General features: G+C 37.5%; 1 protein-coding gene across 4 annotated transcripts in view; it reads left to right on the top strand.

The window, feature by feature from the left end:
- The first annotated feature begins 237 nt into the window (after positions 1-237).
- Positions 238-19,992, top strand: part of dock11 (dedicator of cytokinesis 11) — a 131,358-nt gene continuing 111,603 nt past the window's right edge. For 2 of the 4 annotated variants that reach the window (XM_084110039.1, XM_084110041.1), the window contains exons 1-8: positions 238-440; positions 6,993-7,109; positions 9,020-9,109; positions 9,257-9,339; positions 9,423-9,483; positions 11,988-12,083; positions 14,998-15,132; positions 15,655-15,832. In XM_084110039.1, coding sequence (XP_083966165.1) covers positions 339-440; positions 6,993-7,109; positions 9,020-9,109; positions 9,257-9,339; positions 9,423-9,483; positions 11,988-12,083; positions 14,998-15,132; positions 15,655-15,832 — 862 coding nt within the window. In that variant the 5' untranslated portion in view covers positions 238-338. The remainder of the gene's footprint in view (positions 441-6,992; positions 7,110-9,019; positions 9,110-9,256; positions 9,340-9,422; positions 9,484-11,987; positions 12,084-14,997; positions 15,133-15,654; positions 15,833-19,992) is intronic. The other 2 variants (XM_084110040.1, XM_084110042.1) reach the window with 1 other exon arrangement.

A 19,992-nucleotide genomic window follows, 5' to 3' on the forward strand; every position in this document is an offset into this window, starting at 1 on the left:
AATTTTCATTTTGTTATGAACTATCCCTTTAATTTCATTATTACTTTGGAGGTGACATTTATTTACCACCTAATTTATCTCATGATTATAATATCTAAAAATCCCAAATATATTCTTTCAAAGTATAAAATATAAAAATATAAAACTTTAAATATTTCTAAACCAGGGATTGCTGAATATCAGGCAACCTCTCGCGGTGGGCGGAGTTAACGCTGGTCCATGAGGCCCCGCCCCTCCCGCATCCGCATCTCTGTCAGACGCGCAGATTGACGTGCCGCGATGTCGCTTTCCGCAATCAAGACGCTGATGGAAATACATTCTAACTAAAGAAGGAGAAAATGTCCGAAGTACGAAAATTCACAAAAAGGTTGAGCAAGCCTGGGACGGCTGCGGAGCTCAGACAAAGTGTGTCGGAGGCGGTGAGGACGTCCATTGCTGTGGTTAGTAACTCAAGAGACTACTCTGTGGGCTGTGTCTCAACACGTAGTGAGCTACCTATGTAGGCGGCGTTTTGGACATCACAGGCGCGTGCATGGCAGCCAGCTCACTAGTGTGTAAAACAGTCCTAGTTTATTATCTGACCTCGTATGTGCATATGAGCTGCCAGGTATTGCTTATAGTCGTTTTTGTGTGTGTAAACGGCGTCTGTAATTATTATTGAAACACGTGCCAGACAAGCATTACGTCTCGTGCATTCAAGGCAATAACCGCAGCACAGCTTCAACATCTGTCTAACACATCACATAGACGGCCGCAGCATGTACATACTGAGATATGCATTGATTTAAATAACAAATAGGGATCTATTACACGAAAAGGCTGGTATTTAGGTGATCCTGACTGGAACCACATGGAGCATCCTTATGCCTTTGTGTAAAGAGACATGTGGATGTGCCCATGCACCAGTCCAAGAACAGAGTCCATGCTCTCTTTTTCTTTAATGGACCATTGAGAAATAAATGATCAGAGGCAGAGAACAGTTCTGTGTCACTAATGTTTTTCAGAGAGGATATAGATTGTTGCAGCATTCATTAGAGGCATCAGTAGCTATGCTCAGAAATGATATTTTCAGCCAGACATATGTCATGAGACTGAGATTTTCTACTAGAGCTGTTTGAGTATAGGCCTATCATGTCATAATTGTCAGTTTGATTGTGGTTTCCAGGGAGACAGACAACAAATGGCACTCTATGGAGATTGCAAAGCCCTTGTGTTTCCCATGAGAATACCCTCCGGCTGCTAAGCTTTGCTTCCTGTGTCCTCTGCATGCGCTGAATAAAGTGTTTGTTTCATCTTTCCCTTTTCTGTGCCTCCTTCGCACACTGTGCATCTGCACAAATTCGACCAAAATGATGATACAAGAAGTGAAAGAAGTGGCCGCTCTATTACCACCGCTCATTGTTCCACTTAAAAACCCAGTGGAATTGATAAACGAGCGGAGTTTTATTGGTGTTGACGTATTTCTCATCGGGAGTTTCCTTATTTCTTCCCATATTTTCTTAAATAGGGAATAGGTTGTTAGTTGACATAGCCATGATCATGATTTTCTACTTGCTATTCGGTTTCAGGTGGTATAAGGGGGCGGGGCATTGTAATTCAAGAGAGAATTTGATTGGACAAAAATAGTGCAGGATGAGTCATTAAGATTTTTTGCACTGTTTTACAGAAAGAGTACGACTACATTTTAAATGTGTATGTGTAACACTTTGGAGAACACTAGCATATTGAGTGACATATTGTTGTAGGCCAACCTGAAAGTTTGCATCACCCTAATTGCCTTGATAGAAAAGCCAATAGGATTTTTCCTTTGACTTTTGGATAAAAGCGTAAATGCAATCGACAGAAGTGAAAAGCTAAACGTAGGCTGTTAACAAACTGCACCAATGTCGCATGACTTCAACGTCACCATCACTAAGCTTCCGATAACTCTTTGTCAATATTAAAAAAAAAATTCCCTGAAAATTTGAGTTATAATAGTTTGCAAAAGTGCGATAATAAACACGAGGCTCTGAAAGCAAACTAGTGAGTAGATGAGTTTACCTTTTACAAGACAAGTAAAAGCTTTAAAAAAATCACAAGAGAGTATTACTGATGTGTTTAAATGGTAGAATAAAACGTGAAAATATCTTGAGCTCGTGTTCACCTTCAAGCATTTACCCAAAAACCCATTGACTTCTGGACGATGGTACCAGAAGTGCGAAAATGCAAACTCGTTTACAGGTTTTGGCCTGCAAAAATACATCACCCCTGCACCTTTTAACCAAAAACCCATTCAAACAAAGCGGCACACTATAGACAGACTTGCTAATATATTACCATAACTTGCTCTTCCTCTGAAATGGCTTCCCATTTATAACTAAAAATAGCCTAATCATATTTAGGCACCATTTCAGCAAACAGCAATTCATATTGACTTTAAATTAGGGCTGTCAGTGTTTGCGATCAGATCATTTTAAGCTGCTAAACTCTGGGAAAGTGTTCAGTCAAATTATCCAGTAAGTGAATGCATTCAAACAGTCAGTTCAAAACAGCACTAATGTAAAGAAAGCAAAAGCATCCCGCAGCTGTATGGCCAGATGATGCACAAACTACATTTTTCAGCTGGATAAAGTGAACCAGCGTCTTGCTAGTAAAGTTCTGATGGATGAGGATTACAATCAAGGTAAAGAAGATTGAAGTTGCATACAGGAGTCGTACAGTAAGCGCGCGCGAGTCCTTGCACTGTACACATAAACACTGAATTCTGAAAAGTTTTGTTCTGTGATGTTTTTTGTGTGTGTGTTCTTTGGTGTGCATAAATTCATGGAAGTTATATGGACCATTTATATCAGTTTGTGATTTGGAGTCTCCAAGGGATATTTTTTTTTGGAAAGAAACCTAAATTTACCTTGAAAAAAAGCTTGCAGAAAAATAGTTTTATGAGAATTGCAAGATAAATGGTGTATGCTTAATTTCATGATAAGTATAGGATTGATGTGCGATTAATCGATACAAATTTTGGTACCGCTTTATTTCGTAGTTAACTTACACGTTATTACATGTAATTACTAGTAATAACAGTAGGCTAAATAATGCATAATTACAAGTAACTAACCATAAACCAGACCCTAACCCTAAGCGCAACTCTTTGTAGTTAATTAATATTATTACTCAGTACTTATTTGAGTAAGTACAATGTAACTACGTCACCTTAAAATAAAATGTAACCAAATGTTTAATCTATTGACAGCCCTGCTTTAAATATGGGTCAGTTTTGGCCAAGCTGCAGAAAGTTAAGTGTAAACTGCTAAGTCGAAATGTTTTATGCTATGTTTGCTGCACCGGATTTGCTGGATATAAATATGCTTTCAAATGTTGGACCTCAAATGCTCACAGAACCACAAAGCATGTGGTCCTCCACAAGATTTACAAGACAAGATAAGCTTTGCAAAAGACTTGTCAAGATACAGAAAAAAGCTCAGATCTGTGTTGGCATAGTATTGCAGAGGTTCAGACGGAGGCCGTGGCCGTTCAGTTCGAATGCTGGCGTATGTGTTTACACACAGTGGCCTAATGCACATCAGCTGTTGTCTGCGGAGCCAAAGCCTCACATCTGGAGAGTACATTAACCACCCAGTAGACGGGCTCAGGTCATGGTTTCTTTATGTCGCCCACTTTGTCGCCCCTTTACATTTTCATTTTGAGTTCTTGCATACGGAAATAACATGACTGAAACGTGCGTGGCGCCAACGCCCATGAGCTTGTGAGCGGTGATCTGGCTCATATTTCCTTATACCTCAGCCTGTGGTTTGATGGCCTGTGATTCTTCTTCTTCTTCAGTTCCTCTCTGACCTCAACAGGGTTGACGTTGAAAACCCTTTTTTTAAACGATCTGAGGCCTTGTGGTTGTTTTTGCAGAGGTTGGGCTATTTTTGGCATTAAGAAGCTCGTCCTGCCACGATAAGGTAGCTTAACCTTGGCCCTGAGAATTTAACGCTTGGCTTGCAGCGAGAGACAGGACTTGGATTGGGGAATATGCAAGAATTCCCACTGGGGAAGTTGGTTGAAAGGGCAGTTTAGAGAGAGTGAAGTCACAAGCCAACAGAACTTCGCTGTAACTCATGCTCTGTTGCAGCTGGACTGGCTGTGGTTTTCTGCCTCTATGTGGTATGACACATGACAGGAAGTTGCTGCAGAAACACTCGCATTGGTTGTCAGCTCTTGTGTATGTGCTTTAGAAAACACAGGAAGTATTTATGTGTATTAAAAGAGATGGTATTTGATGTATGGCTGTTTTTGTCTGGGTTTATTTTGTGCTGTTGTTTCTCAAGCAAGACAATTAATGAAAGCAAAACATATAGTGCAATTTTTACTGTTCAAAAGTTTAATTGACCTACTTTTATGTTGCCAGGTTGCATTAAATGGATGAAAAGTGACAGTTATGACTTTGACATTGTTGACAAATGCTTTTTTTTCTTCTAACTTTCAAAGAATTCTGAACCAAATTTATCACAAAATGATTATGATTATAATTTTTTCAACATTGAATATATTAATAAGAAATGTTTCTTGAGCAGCAAATCAAATTTGAATGATTTCTGAAGGAACGTGTGACTGACGACTCGAGTAATGATGCTGAAAATTCAGCTTTGCCAGAAATAAATTATTATTTAAAATGTATTCAAATAGAAAACAGTTACTTTATATTGTAATAAAATGTAACATTATAACTGTTTTGTACTGTTTTTTGATCAAATGTATTCAGAAATGTATGCAGCATAAGAGACATCTTTCAAAAAAATTAAAAACTTTAGCAACTTAACAGAACTTTTGAACGGTAGTGCGCATTGGTCCTGAGTAGGGGTGGGCGATATGGCAAAAATATCACATCACAATTTTTTTTCAGGAAAATCACAATTCACGATTTTATCATAATTCTTTTTCATGTTGGTTTTACAATTTTGCAAGTGACTGAGCATTACAGCCAAAGTAATGTCCCTATTTTAAAGACAAAGCCGTATAGGGAACAAATATAAAATAAAAAAGAATGGCAGACATTTAGGCCATTGTGTGGCCAATGGCGAAGATAAAAATCTTTGTCATTATTTTCTTTGTTATTAAAAATTAAGAACAAATATACACGTAACACATACACAATTTAATATACACATTAAATAAACAGTACTTTATTTTTTCAGCTACAGTAGGTGTATTTAACAGTAGCATTGAAGAAAGTAATTAAAATTAACAATTATGAAAATATATAATATAAAATATATATATTTTTAATATAAAAAAATGATTTTTATTTTTGGGTGAACTATCTCTTTAAGGACAAGCGGCAGCATGTTTACTATTAGGCTACTGTCGCTTTAAGACCTGCACGCAACGAGTCTAATATACACGCATTTGACGAACAGATTTTCTCTCAATTTTCTCTGTTTTCTTTCCGTGATATCGCACACCCCTAGTCCTGAATCTTGACTTGTTTGTATAATACAATTGTTAGTTCTCCTAAACATAAGCATTCAACTCGTTTGTCAAAGAGTTCGTTCGAAGGTTCAGTCTCTCTAAACCCCTCCTTTTCGAGAGCTACTCTGCTCTGATTGGTCAGATAGCCCAGTCTGTTGTGATTGGTCTACTGCTTGCAGCGCGCGCCGCAAACCAAACGCTCATTACCATATCTGAATCTCAGCTCCAGATCTTCCTCAGCACTTCATTCATACACAGTGAAACGAACGATGGCGTAATTTTTTTCTGTATCAATTTTAGCGCGAGTCCTCGTCCTTTTGAAGTGCATCAGAGTGGATTCTCTGAGCTGAAAACAGCGTCTTCTCAACATGTCTACAACACGAACCAAACACTTTCAGGCCTCATCAGCTACAACTACAGCGTTTGAAGGTTGACGTTGTTCGCCAAAGACCATAGACTGGCATTATGCAAATTTGTTACATTGTTACGTAGGTTTGTAACAGGAAGTGAGACTGGAATTGCTGACGACTCGTTTCAACAGTTCAGAATCTATAATTTTTTTAGGAGACAATAACTTTATTTGATGTGCACTTTGACCTGTAAACATTTGCAGACCTTTTACATTCACATACAGCAATATTACACACTGCATGAAAGGTAATGTTCGAAAAAAGCATAATAGGGGAACTTTAAGCATTTTCTGGCTGCAGCGTCCAAGCTAGGAGAAGTTTCCACAAGATGATTTCTAAAAAGGATTAGTTGAAATTGCTTTAATTTGGACTTTTCCTTTATTACTTTGATTTCAGTTGAAATATTCGCAAAAGACCCATGTGATTATGGGTTTAATCCACACTGATCCTGTCAGAGCTGAACTGCTTTAAACACGAGAAACAATGAGCAGCTTTAACCAGACCTGAACTTTGAACAGAACAGTTTTTATCTAAACCCCAAGTACTATAGTTATGAAACTGTAACTTCCTCTTTATATCTCTGAAACTTTATATCTCTCTAAAAACAAATTGAAGGTTTTCTTTTCTAACAAGGGTTGCCAGCAAGTCAGCTGAAATGTCATCTCTTTGGCAATTCCCATTTGGTACTGTGCAACATGGGTTAAAGTGGTGCAAAATAATTCATTTATGAAATGTGAGATATTTGAAATGAATCATTTGAATATTTAAATGAAATGAATCATCCCACATGGTCTGTTTTGGTGGAAACGCTCAGACCATGACACGGGCATGTCAGCTGAGTCAGTAGTGTGTGTTTAAGCTTTAACACATGATTCTCTTTTAGAAGGAAGCTGGAAAGGGAAAGCAATCGAGATAAAGCTTTGAACCACACTCAAAGGCTTAAAACGTAAGAAATCGGAAGTCCTTGAACTCATTTGTTTTGTGTGGAAAGGGTGTAGAGGGGCAGTAAGCTGTGTCTGCTATATTCACAGGCAGAGCTTTCAAATCACTGTAAGCTACACTAACAAGCACAACAGATTAAACAAATTTAGTCTGTTCAGATTCACTGATCCACATCGCGTGTGTTTGCAGGAGCAGCCGAAGATCATCGAGCCGCTGGACTATGAGAATGTGGTGTTCCAGAGGAAAGCTCAGATCCACAGTGATCCGCAGAGAGACCTGCTGCTGTGGCCAGCTGACGATGTTTCAGTGAGTCCGTCACAAGCACATTTCCTGCGGTTTATTTGTTTGGATCAAGTCCTCAATCTTGTGCAGGCATCCTACAAATCTAATTTGGCAGGCCTGACTTTACAAAGCCTAATATTACATAGCAAATATTACAAAATATAAGATTACTATTTAAACAACATAAATCATTTTTTTATCTATCTATCTATCTATCTATCTATCTATCTATCTGTCTGTCTGTCTGTCTATCTATCTATCTGCCTTTCTGTCTATCTATCTATCTGTCTGTCTGTCTGTCTGTCTGTCTGTCTGTCTATCTATCTATATATCTGTCTGTCTGTCTGTCTGTCTGTCTGTCTGTCTGTCTGTCTATCTATCTATCTATCTATCTATCTATCTATCTATCTGTCTGTCTGTCTGTCTGTCTGTCTATCTATCTATCTGCCTTTCTGTCTATCTATCTATCTGTCTATCTATCTATCTATCTATCTATCTGTCTGTCTGTCTATCTATCTATCTATCTATCTATCTATCTGCCTTTCTGTCTATCTATCTATCTATCTATCTATCTATCTGCCTTTCTGTCTATCTATCTATGTCTGTCTGTCTGTCTGTCTGTCTGTCTGTCTGTCTGTCTATCTATCTATCTATCTATCTATCTATCTGTCTGTCTGTCTGTCTGTCTGTCTGTCTGTCTATCTATCTATCTATCTATCTATCTGTCTGTCTGTCTGTCTGTCTATCTATCTATCTGCCTTTCTGTCTATCTATCTATCTATCTGTCTGTCTGTCTGTCTATCTATCTATCTATCTGTCTGTCTGTCTGTCTATCTATCTATCTATCTATCTATCTATCTATCTATCTATCTATCTATCTATCTGCCTTTCTGTCTATCTATCTATCTGTCTGTCTGTCTGTCTGTCTGTCTGTCTGTCTATCTATCTATATATCTGTATGTCTGTCTGTCTGTCTGTCTGTCTGTCTATCTATCTGTCTATCTGTCTATCTATCTATCTATCTATCTGTCTGTCTGTCTATCTGTCTGTCTGTCTGTCTGTCTGTCTGTCTGTCTGTCTATCTATCTGCCTTTCTGTCTATCTATCTATCTGTCTATCTATCTATCTATCTATCTATCTATCTATCTATCTATCTATCTATCTATCTGTCTGTCTGTCTGTCTGTCTGTCTATCTATCTATCTATCTATCTATCTGCCTTTCTGTCTATCTATCTATCTGTCTGTCTGTCTGTCTGTCTATCTATCTATATATCTGTATGTCTGTCTGTCTGTCTGTCTATCTGTCTGTCTATCTATCTATCTGTCTGTCTGTCTGTCTGTCTGTCTGTCTATCTATCTATATATCTGTATGTCTGTCTGTCTGTCTGTCTATCTGTCTGTCTATCTATCTATATATCTGTATGTCTGTCTGTCTGTCTGTCTATCTGTCTGTCTATCTATCTATCTATCTATCTATCTATCTGTCTGTCTGTCTGTCTGTCTGTCTGTCTGTCTATCTATCTGCCTTTCTGTCTATCTATCTATCTATCTATCTATCTATCTATCTGTCTGTCTGTCTGTCTGTCTGTCTGTCTGTCTGTCTATCTATCTATCTATCTATCTATCTATCTGCCTTTCTGTCTATCTATCTATCTATCTGCCTTTCTGTCTATCTATCTATGTCTGTCTGTCTGTCTGTCTGTCTCTCTGTCTGTCTGTCTATCTATCTATCTATCTATCTATCTATCTATCTGTCTGTCTGTCTGTCTGTCTGTCTGTCTGTCTGTCTGTCTGTCTGTCTGTCTATCTATCTATCTATCTATATGTCTGTCTGTCTGTCTGTCTCCGTCTATCTATCTATCTATCTATCTATCTATCTATCTATCTATCTATCTATCTGCCTTTCTATCTATCTATCTATCTATCTATCTAGGAGGCACAGATTGATCGTCAAAGGAGAACCATTGTATCTTCAGTTCCTCAAAATGCAGAGAACGAAGCAAAAAGCCTGTTCGCCAAAGAGGTAAAGAACCTCACAATGCCAAAACAAGAGCAAGCCTGCAGTTTTCCAGATAAAAAAATATGAGATCACATTTTCCTGTTTTTCATATTTTGCTGTGTTTCTGATCATGTGATTGAGTACTTGAGCAATGCTTATGCTCTTTGGCAGTGCATTAAGATGTACAACACCAACTGGCACGTCATCAACTATAATTATGAGGCCTACTCTGGAGATTTCCGGACGCTGCCCTGGTATGTCAGAGTTTGCTTTTTTTGCCAAAGGTTTTGCAGTGCTATTTGCAAAGTTTGCGTAAGCTACTTTTTCTGTCTTGCAGTAAAGGGATGAAGATGGAAAAGCTTCCCAGCCAAGTGTTTGAGGTGGATGAGGGGGAGGAGGTAAGAGACGCTAATGTGTGACGGTGAAAAACTGAGTGCAGGATATTGCACTGCCTCTTTTCATTTTCTTGTTTTAAAAAAAGCTTTTCTTAAAAGCATTTTTAATTATGTCCAGAATCAAACAATAAATTGCCTTTGGTAACACTTTATTTTCCAGTGTCCTTGTTACATATATGTTACATGTACTTACCATAGTAATAACAGTAAATTATGCATAATTACATGCAACCAACCCTCAACCAAATCCTAATCCTACCTTAACCCTATAGTAAGTACATGTAGTTGCTTAATATTACTCAGTACTTAAATATATAATTACACTGTAACAATGACACCTTATAATAAAAGTGTAGCCTTGCCTTTTTTCTTGCATAAAAATGCTTTGCTCATTTTGTCACAGATAAAAGAAGAGATTTATTCAAGGTCAAGATAAAAAACTGAGCCTTTATATAAATTATTATTATCATCATACGTTTTTAAAGCAAACAGAATTTTCAAAATCCATGTTTGACATCTAAGTGTGTCGTAGCACAAAACAGGAATGTCTCTTCAAGTAATGTTAACCACAGAACATATTTCAATCATATATCAAGACACTGTTCTAAAGATCCATTAGAAATGTTTGAGTTGGCCGACAAATTGTCGTCATGACTAAACAGCTTTATAACTGTCTAAAAAGGACTGTATCCAATCAAAAAAATTTGAAAAAAATACTTATTTTTTAAAATATTTGTAGATAGTTGAAAAGTACTGAATTTTCGATCTCTCTGAAATGCTTTTAGGTTAAAAAGTCACACATTTATTGTATTTTCATGATCAATTATTGCATTCATGATAGATATTGTCCTTCTCCTCAGACCGCACTGTAAATGTTACGATGCTTCTGTGAGGTCCTATAATCAGATGTAGAGATGAAGGCCAGGCGGCCCATTACATGCAACCTGACCCTCGTGGTCTATTAATAGACACACACTAAAGTGTCCAGCAGATCTTGATAAAATTAGATGTAAGGATTGGTGATTACAGGGCAAAAAGATTGCTTCTCCACCCTGTGTGTGTGTGCATGTGCGTCTGAATCTGTGTGTATGTACATGTTTAGACATGGATAGTCTTTTATGGGCTAAAGAGAGGCCAATGAAGCCAAGACATGCACAAAAATAAGGCAATGATATGAGAAAGAATTCAGCATCTCGTTCAGTTGCGAAATGAAAATATTCTCACCCACATGTCATTCCAAACCTGTAGGCATTCCTTTCTTCTGCAGAACACATAAGATATTTTATAGAATAATGTTCATTTACATCCCATACCTCATAGTTTGCTGTATTTACATGACTTAGTCCTTAGATCAACAATGAATATGAATTATATTACTGTCATAGTACCTCATATATACCTTTGTATATTTATACTAACGTTCAAAAAGTTTGGGGCCGTTAAGATTTTTTTTTTAAATAAATTAATACTTTTATTAATTAATTTGATTAAATCGATTGATATCGATTACAAAAGATTGCAAATCGATTACAAAAGATTTATGTCAAATAAATGCTGTTCTTTTGAACTTTATTCATCAAAGAAAAATGTATGACCATTTCCACAATTATATTAAGCAGCAAACACTGATAATAATCAGAAATGTTTCTTGAGCATCAAATCAGCATATCAGAATGATCATGAAGGATCATGTGACACTGAAGACTGGAGTAATGATACTGAAAATTCAGCTTTGATCACAGGAAAAAATTACATTTTAAATATATTATACTTTTTTTTGTTTAAAATTCTAATGATATTTCACAATATTACTGTTTTTATTGTATTTTTGATCAAATAAATGCAGCCTTGGTGAGCAGAAGAGACTTCCTTCAAAAACATTACAAAATCATACCAAACCCAAACTTTTGAACTTTCTGGTAGTGTATGTACAGTATATCATGTTGGCTGTGTCATGTCCATTTAGTTTAATCAATTAGCTGAGTGACTCAGAAGGGAGAACAGGGTGAAAGCAATTGATCAGTCTCAGAGGGGCTGTTAGGAACAGAAAGAGAGGGAGGGAATGAGAAATGCTGGAGGGAAGAGTGGAGAAGGGCATTCGGACAATTATATTACAGTGGAGAGCTAGAGAAAAGCACAGTCATAAAGGACGCCAGGCCACTTCAATTAAATTAGCATGCACACACACACACACACACACACACACACACACACACACACACAGAATTCAAAGCATCTTTAAGCATATATTACTCTTTAAGCTGTGTTTTGCATGATTATTGTATTGTGTTAATGTGTGTGATGTTGAGTTACTATGCGAGGGATAACTAACTTATTTGCATAAAGGTTTGTAAATGCACAACACACAGAGTTCATGCTTGTGTCAGAGCATTTGATCTATCTTTAAGGTAGATAGGTAGCGCTCATAGATGTACATTGATCTGAGTCTTTGCATTCAGTTTATCTGCTTCATCAGTTCATACTCTCTGTGTGTGTGTGTGTTTCAGGACTCGTCATCTCTTTGCTCTCAGAGAGGAGGAGTAATGAAGCAGGGCTGGCTCCAGAAGGCCAACATCAACAGCAGTCTGTCTGTCTCTATGAAGGTTCGTGGAATCATCGGCACACCTTTTCTAAAAGCAGTCATTAGCCGCGTTTCCATTACAGATTTACGCAAATGTTTTGCGCTATTATCTAAATATCGATAAAAAACTATTGCGAAATGACGGTGTTTCCATTAACCGATGTTATGCGACTAACACGTCCTTTTTTCTCTCGCGATAAGTCATTCCAAAAATCACGGCAATATGGACGTTGGTTTATATAATATCACAGCCACCGCATTAGACATTATTATTATTATCAATCGAAGGAGACGTGGCGTGTTATCCAAGCATTAATGGCAGGAAAGACCCTTATACTGCGAACGACACATAAAGCCTAAGCAGTTTCTGAGTGTTTCACCCTCATTTCTGCTCCGATCTTTGATTGTGGCATTTATTTGAGATTTAGAATCCAGTATTCCTATAGGCTAAGTATTGTTTCTTTTATTAATTTAATAAAGAACTCTGTCTCGTATTCTGTCCAAACGATCCATGTAGGCTACTTTTGTGTCACCAAAATTTTAATTTGAACTGGCTAGACCAACTGCTGCGCAAAAAAGTAAATATCGACGAATTTTCAGATTTTTTTTCAGTTTATGACTTTTTGCCCCTTTATTAAACATTTAAAATATTCACAAATTAATATGGAAAACATGTCGATTTTACTGGTTTTCTAAGGCCAAATTAGAACCTGGAATTGATGTTTTTCCCGCAGTGCTGAATGAGAAGAGCCATTAATATTATTAATAAACTATTGTTTTGGCTAAAATCACATCTCCATCTCCGCTGTTAAGCAGACGGATTACATAATCAGAAGGTATTAGCCTTCGATTCGAATTTGTTCGTTTTAAAGTGGACATTTCAAGCTTTAGCCTACATTTTGTTTCAGTTCTCGCGCTCCAGTTTACGGAGATCATGAAAGTGCGTCTGATTGTTTTCTTTTATTTTACAAAAGCACAACGTTTTCTTGTTATTGTGAGTTTACACAAATTTTGAGAATAATGTATTATTATTTTCTGTATGACCAGAAATGATAGAGTATTTTAAGTTGTTTCCACTGTTGATAGGAAAATGCAAGTGTTCGCGCTCGCGCCTCCGTGTCATGCAGTGCGCGCTCCACACTCAGCTTCCTTTTTTGCATAAAAGCGTCTTCTAAATATAGCCTATTAAATGTTAGAATAAAATAATATAAAATTATTATTATTTGTGTAGCTATACATGGACCTCAAACACACCGCGTCTTCTAAGTCAGGTGACTGTAAATGCGCAAAAACTGTTTCCATTGCAGGTTTGCGAAATATTCCTTTTTCGAATTGCCTGAAAAACCACCTCATGAGAGCGTAAAAACTTTTTTGCGATAAACGGGAGTTTTTGCGAAATTGACGTGTTTCCATTGTGCGTATTTTCAATTCGCAATTTCAATTTGCGCAATTTGAAGGGTAATGGAAACGCGGCTATTGTTGCTTAGTACATCTGCTGATCAATACAGTTTGAGGAACCATAGTTGGATAGAACTATCCACCTTATTCCTGACGACCTTACTGTGTTTTGAATTATGGGTGGCACTTCCGGTTTGGGGAACCTCCATTCAAAAGGGCTGAAACGAATCATTTCAAATCATAAAGTTGTCCTACAAATAAAGCTGATCCGTCAGTTTGACTGGATGAGCTGTCAATTTTCCTTCATGATTTATTTTCAGACATCATGAGAATAACGTTATACTTGGTATTTTAACGTGACATGTTATAACAAGAATATCTATGGCAAGAGCTCTTTTCAGTCGCTGCTTTCTTTTCCTCGTCATTATTTTCTTTTTTCCTTTTGCAATCCGCTGTAAAAGTATGAAAAATACAACATATACTGCTCATTTGTGGTCTGTTCTACCGATTTTAATTTACAATATATTCCATTAATAATTAACTGGAATGCACGAAAAATCTCTCGTTATTCTCCTCAAATCCTCATGTCTCTTTCCAGGTTTGTTTTCACAGGTAAAATACAATTTATAATCTGTCAAAATTACGGAAATCACTTTGAAATAGTATCACGCAATGCTGAAGTTAATGAACATTTTTGATTAAGGCAACATAAGTTACATAATACAGATATATATTACTACAGTGATATACATTTTGACACTTTTTTAACGTATTGCGTTCATAGAGCGAGCGTTTCACTGATTGTTTACTGCTTAATGGAAGTTACACCCATAATTCACACAAAGCGTCATGGGACGTAAGGCTTCGCGGGGCTTATTGCTTAATTTGAAGCTAATGTATTATATCAGTGGCCTCAATACATATTTGGACTCATAAAAATGTATGAATGCCATAGATGTTAAATCAGGAGACATTTCACTAAAATGTGTTTGTTAGGTGTCAAATTATAAAATAATAAATGAACAGTTCAAAAGTAAGACAAAAGATAATTATTATATGCTTTTATCCAATACAATGGCATCCATGCATTCTGAAAAAAAGTTGACTAAAATGTCAAGCTGCACAACTTTTTTCAACACTGATGATAAGAAATGGTTACTGAGCAGCAAATCAGCATATCAGAATGTTTTCTGAAGGATCATGTGACACTGAAGACTGGAGTAATGATGCTGAAAATTCAGCTTTGATCACAGGAATAAATTACATTTTTAAAATAAAGTAGATGGAGATGGAGTCTCCATCTAATATATAATATACAATTATTATAATTGTAAGAATATTTAAGAATATTATTGTTTTATTGTATTTTTTATCAAATAAATGCAGCCTTGATAAGAGACTTCTTTCACAAATCTTACCAAATCCAAACGTTTTAATAGTAGTGTGAGAGTGAAGCCAGTTTAAATGCTACTTAGTTTATTTCCGTTTATTTTCAATGGACTACCTCCATTTTTCACACGTTTTTTTTTCCTCCACAGGTGTTCAAGAGGAGGTATTTCTACCTGTCTCAACTCCCTGATGGCTCCTACATACTGAATTCTTACAAAGATGAAAAAAACTACAAAGAATCAAAAGGCTCCATCTATCTGGACTCCTGTATAGATGTAGTTCCGGTACATGCTCTCAATTTACTTACAGAAATCCTAAAAAGTTTTTAGCATTACAAATTGTAACATGTAAATATGTAATTTGTATTTATGAATTTAGCAGACTTTTTTAATCCAAAGTGACTTACAAATGAGGCGTACAACGATTGATGAAAATATAAATTAATAAAATATAATTATTATAATTATAAATAAAAGTATTATTATTATTGTTAAAAAGTTTATTATAATTACTGATACAATTATAATTATTATCAAAACGTGCATTGCCTGTTAAGTTTAATTCTTATTTTAGAACTTATTTTGACCCACTTATCTTCATACTTCAGAAGGAAATGTCTGAACTTGGTTTGATTCGTTTCTCAGGAAGTTTACCGACAGTACGTAGCAGCCCTCAGGCTGGGGTGTAATATCAGTAGCACGACGGAGGAATCTTTCTTACTGAACACCCATTACTATTAGAACCTAAAACAGCTCTTAATGTCACAACATTAAATTCCTCCACTGACTAACGCGGCACATTTCTAGCAGTGCTCCAAGATGCGGCGCCACTGTTTTGAGCTGAAGATGCAGGATCGTTACAGTCACTATCTGGCGGCCGACAGCGAGGCCGAGATGGAGGAGTGGGTGAGCACACTGAAACAGGCCTTACTGAGCACGATGGAGGACAGGAGGAACGGGTCAGAACCTTCTGAAGGTTCTCTGGGTAAGTAACACACACACACACACACACTCTGAAAGCAAGTGCAAGTGCCCCATTATGCTTTTTCGGATATTACCTTTAATGCAGTGTGTTGGAGTTGAAACGGTAGAACCGATGCTATCGTTACTGTTCGTATCACTGTGTATGAAGAGCTGAGGAAGATCCGGAGCTGTAATTCAGATATGGTATTGGGTGTTTCGTTTCCGACACGCTCTGTAAGCAGTAGACCAATCACAACAGACTGGGCCATCTGACCAATCAGAGCAGAGTAGACCAATCACAACAGACTGCGCCATCTGACCAATCAGAGCAGAGTAGACCAATCTCAACAGACTGGACCATCTGACCAATCAGAGCAGAGTAGACCAATCACAACAGACTGCGCCATCTAACCAATCAGAGCAGAGTAGACCAATCACAACAGACTGGGCCATCTGGCCAATCAGAGCAGAGTAGACCAATCACAACAGACTGCACCATTTAACCAATTAGAGAAGAGTAGATCAATCACAACAGACTGCGCCATCTGACCAATCAGAGCAGAGTAGACCAATCACAACAGACTGCGCCATCTGACCAATCAGAGCAGAGTAGACCAATCACAACAGACTGTGCCATCTGACCAATCAGAGCAGAGTAGACCAATCACAACAGACTGCGCCATCTGACCAATCAGAGCAGAGTAGACCAATCACAACAGACTGCGCCATCTGACCAATCAGAGCAGAGTAGACCAATCACAACAGACTGGGCCATCTGGCCAATCAGAGCAGAGTAGACCAATCACAACTGACTGGGCCATCTAACCAATCAGAGCAGAGTAGACCAATCACAACAGACTGGGCCATCTAGCCAATCAGAGCAGAGTAGACCAATCACAACAGACTGCACCATCTAACCAATCAGAGAAGAGTAGATCAATCACAATACACTCAGAGCCATAGAGAGAAAGAGTTGCGACACTCTTTGATGTCGCCGCTATGGCTGTCACGTGGTTCATGTAAGCCCCAATAGTTCCAAAACATACGCTGGCTGTCATGTTCTTCTATGGGACAGACAGCAGCGATTGCATTATTGAACGGTAAATATAAAATAAAACACACACCCAAGTACTTTTTCAGCTGTTATTGCATTTTGTTAATGTCAGTTTTGCATTTGGAGATACGTTTTAGGCTATATTTTTGGAGGGAAAAGCTTAGTGTTCATGTTCGAATGGGTAGTAGCACTGGCTTTAGCGACTCTAACTTAACTTTTCCATATCATTCATCTGATGATGGACGTCTCATGATATTTATTTTAGCACAACTGGGCTGTATTAGGCTATTGATTCCCGTGATTTTGCTTATAAATTTTGATTCAGCCATTAGCCTACCTTCGTGATCACGCAAAGAGGTCTGCCGTGGCGGTCCGTTCAGAATTCGCTTAGAAGCTAGCTCACTTCTTCTGATGAAAGTGGCCACCCCCAGGACCACAACGTGAAACATGATCATGTTAAGACTAAGAATATTATTTTAAGATTAAGCCATACACATTATCAAAACTATAACAGATTAAAAACGAATTTAAGCATGGCTGATACAAATTAAGGTTTTCAAATAAAATATTTTTTATTAAACAATGACAGACAACAAAAATGTGTGAGTGTGTGTGTGAACAAGAAAAACAAATAACAGGGGCAGGTGATCCATGAAACAGACAGGACTGGTGATGGCCATAACAATCCTAGAGGTCCAGCATTGTTCTCACAAGCCGCTTCACTCAAGACAATAAAACATAATGAAAAGTTAGTATATCCCAAAAAAATTAATTAAATAAAAGTTGCTATAAAGGTGGCAGCGATTCATTACCGAACTCTTACTGTCACAGCTGACGAAGTCGCGCTAGCTAACTAGCTAGCAGGCAGTGCTTGAAAATTGGTTGAAACAACCAACATAAAATATAAATAATTACGCTGTGCATGTACAAATGAAGACCAGTATAAGCATCGCAAAGGGCCTCTGATACAATATAGACAGTTGACAATTCAAAAGAGGTCGATATTTCAGCAACTTAACTCTGGAACAACTCAACGCGCAGCAATGTAAGTGAATGGGGTCCAACGCCCAAATGACAGTGTTTGGAACTAATCCGATCTTCAAATCCCGGAAGTAGGCGGTTAAAAGCGCCGCCATTTTTTACAACGGAGGTCTATGGGAGTGTCGCAACTCTTTCTCTCTATGGCTCTGAATACACTGCGCAATCTGACCAATCAGAGCAGAGTAGCTCTCGGAAAGGAGGGGTTTAGAGAGACCGAATTTTCAATCTAACCATTTTCAGACTCTTTGAGAATTGAGGTGATGTGCAATGTATATTATGAGAAAATTTAAGTGTTTTTGACCTTGGATGCATGTAAACCTATTGAAGGAGACCTCCAAAACAAAATTAATAAACTTTAAAATAGCACAATAGGGGCACTTTAAAATGTTCTTATTTTGTGTTCCACCATAAAATAATAATAGACAGGTTTGGGAGGGCAAGAGTATACATTTTTTTTATGAACTATCCCTTTAAGCTTTTCCATCATGAGACCACCATCATGACCTTGATGTAATGCAACTTACTTAGAGATGCACCGATTGATCGGCTGGTGACCGGAATTGGCCGATTTTCACGTGATCGGCCGTGACCGGCGACCGGCCGGTCAGTCTGACAAATTTTATGCCGGTCAAATGCACTCGGGCGCCGCATGATTAACATCGCGCAACATCAGCATCACACGTGCACACGGTACACACATGTAGAAAACCTCGTGAATTACGTCCGTTCAGACCGCAAGCGCGTATTTTTTTTCGGCGTGCATGTTAATCAATGAGTGCATTCACAACGGGAGCAGGAGCAGCGCGTGAGCGTCAAGCAGGAGCGTCGCGAGCAGTGAAGCGCGTGTTTCGGCGCCGAGTCCATTTGCTGCACTGCTCGCGCTCAATTAAAGGGAAAGCACACTTTTGATGGACAAAATAGCCTAAATAGGGTTTCACCAAAAAAGTGCCCAAAATGCACAGACTTTGCCTGTTTTAACAAGAACTAGAGTAGGCTATGTCAGAAAAGAAAACGAAGACTAATATTTATAGAAAATGTACCCATTTAAACTTGTTTTATTATTCAGTTTGTACAAGTGATTGCAATAGGCCTGTGTGTGTGTGTGCTTTGAGAAATATCTTTATACTGCAAGGCTATATTATTTTATTTTTTATTTATATATTATTTTATTGCCATTCCCTGTTTTCATACAGACGTTTAGTTTGTTAAATACATATATAAAAAATATTGGATATTGAATGTGAAAAGGAAATGGTTCTTCCATAACACTGCACTTTAGATGTGTGTGAACTATGCAAATTGTAAAATGTTCTATTACAGAAAAGATATAAAATAAATATTTGTGTGTGCTGTAAAGTGGTTAGAAAAAATGAAATCGGAATCGGCTAAAATCGGTATCGGCAGGTCAAACTTAATGAAAAATCGGAAATCGGAATCGGCCCAGAAAATTGTAATCGGTGCATCTCTACAACTTACTGCATCATCATCATCATCAAAGACATGATGTCATTCCCAAAATATCAACAACAAACAGTTTTTAATTGGCTGTTCTCAGAGTTTTCTCTTCATCTTGGAACACAAACCACTTCATTCATGAACTAAATACTCAAACTATTCCAACATGACCATATAACAAGTATTTCAGCAATGAAGGGAAATTCTGGTCTGTGCTACTTCCTGAAGAGCTGCATAGTTCCCATTCAGCTAAATAAAACATTCATTTGTTTTCATTTTGGGGCTTCTAAAAGCCTATTGAACTTGAAGTTTTCTCTGTATTCTAAATAAGAACCACTGAATAATAATAACAGTACAGTTTCTGCTCTTTTATTATAGGAGACACAATGTTCTCTACTCTGAGTAAATCATTTATGTTGTGATGGCAAATTTCTGAAATGTTAGGGAGGCTCTGTTCACATAGAGGAGTCGTGAAGGGAATGCTACTTTAGGCCTGTACAATAAAGACACTGATAAACAACTCCCTGTGCTTCTATGGTATAAACTATAGTCAATGTTCTTTAAGACCCTCCATGTGATGGTCATGAGGAAATTAAATTATGCTTTCAATCACATGCATTACATTTGTAACT

Source organism: Abramis brama (genome assembly GCF_963993115.1).
Source record: "Abramis brama genome assembly, chromosome: 3".
Lineage (NCBI taxonomy): Eukaryota > Metazoa > Chordata > Actinopteri > Cypriniformes > Leuciscidae > Abramis > Abramis brama.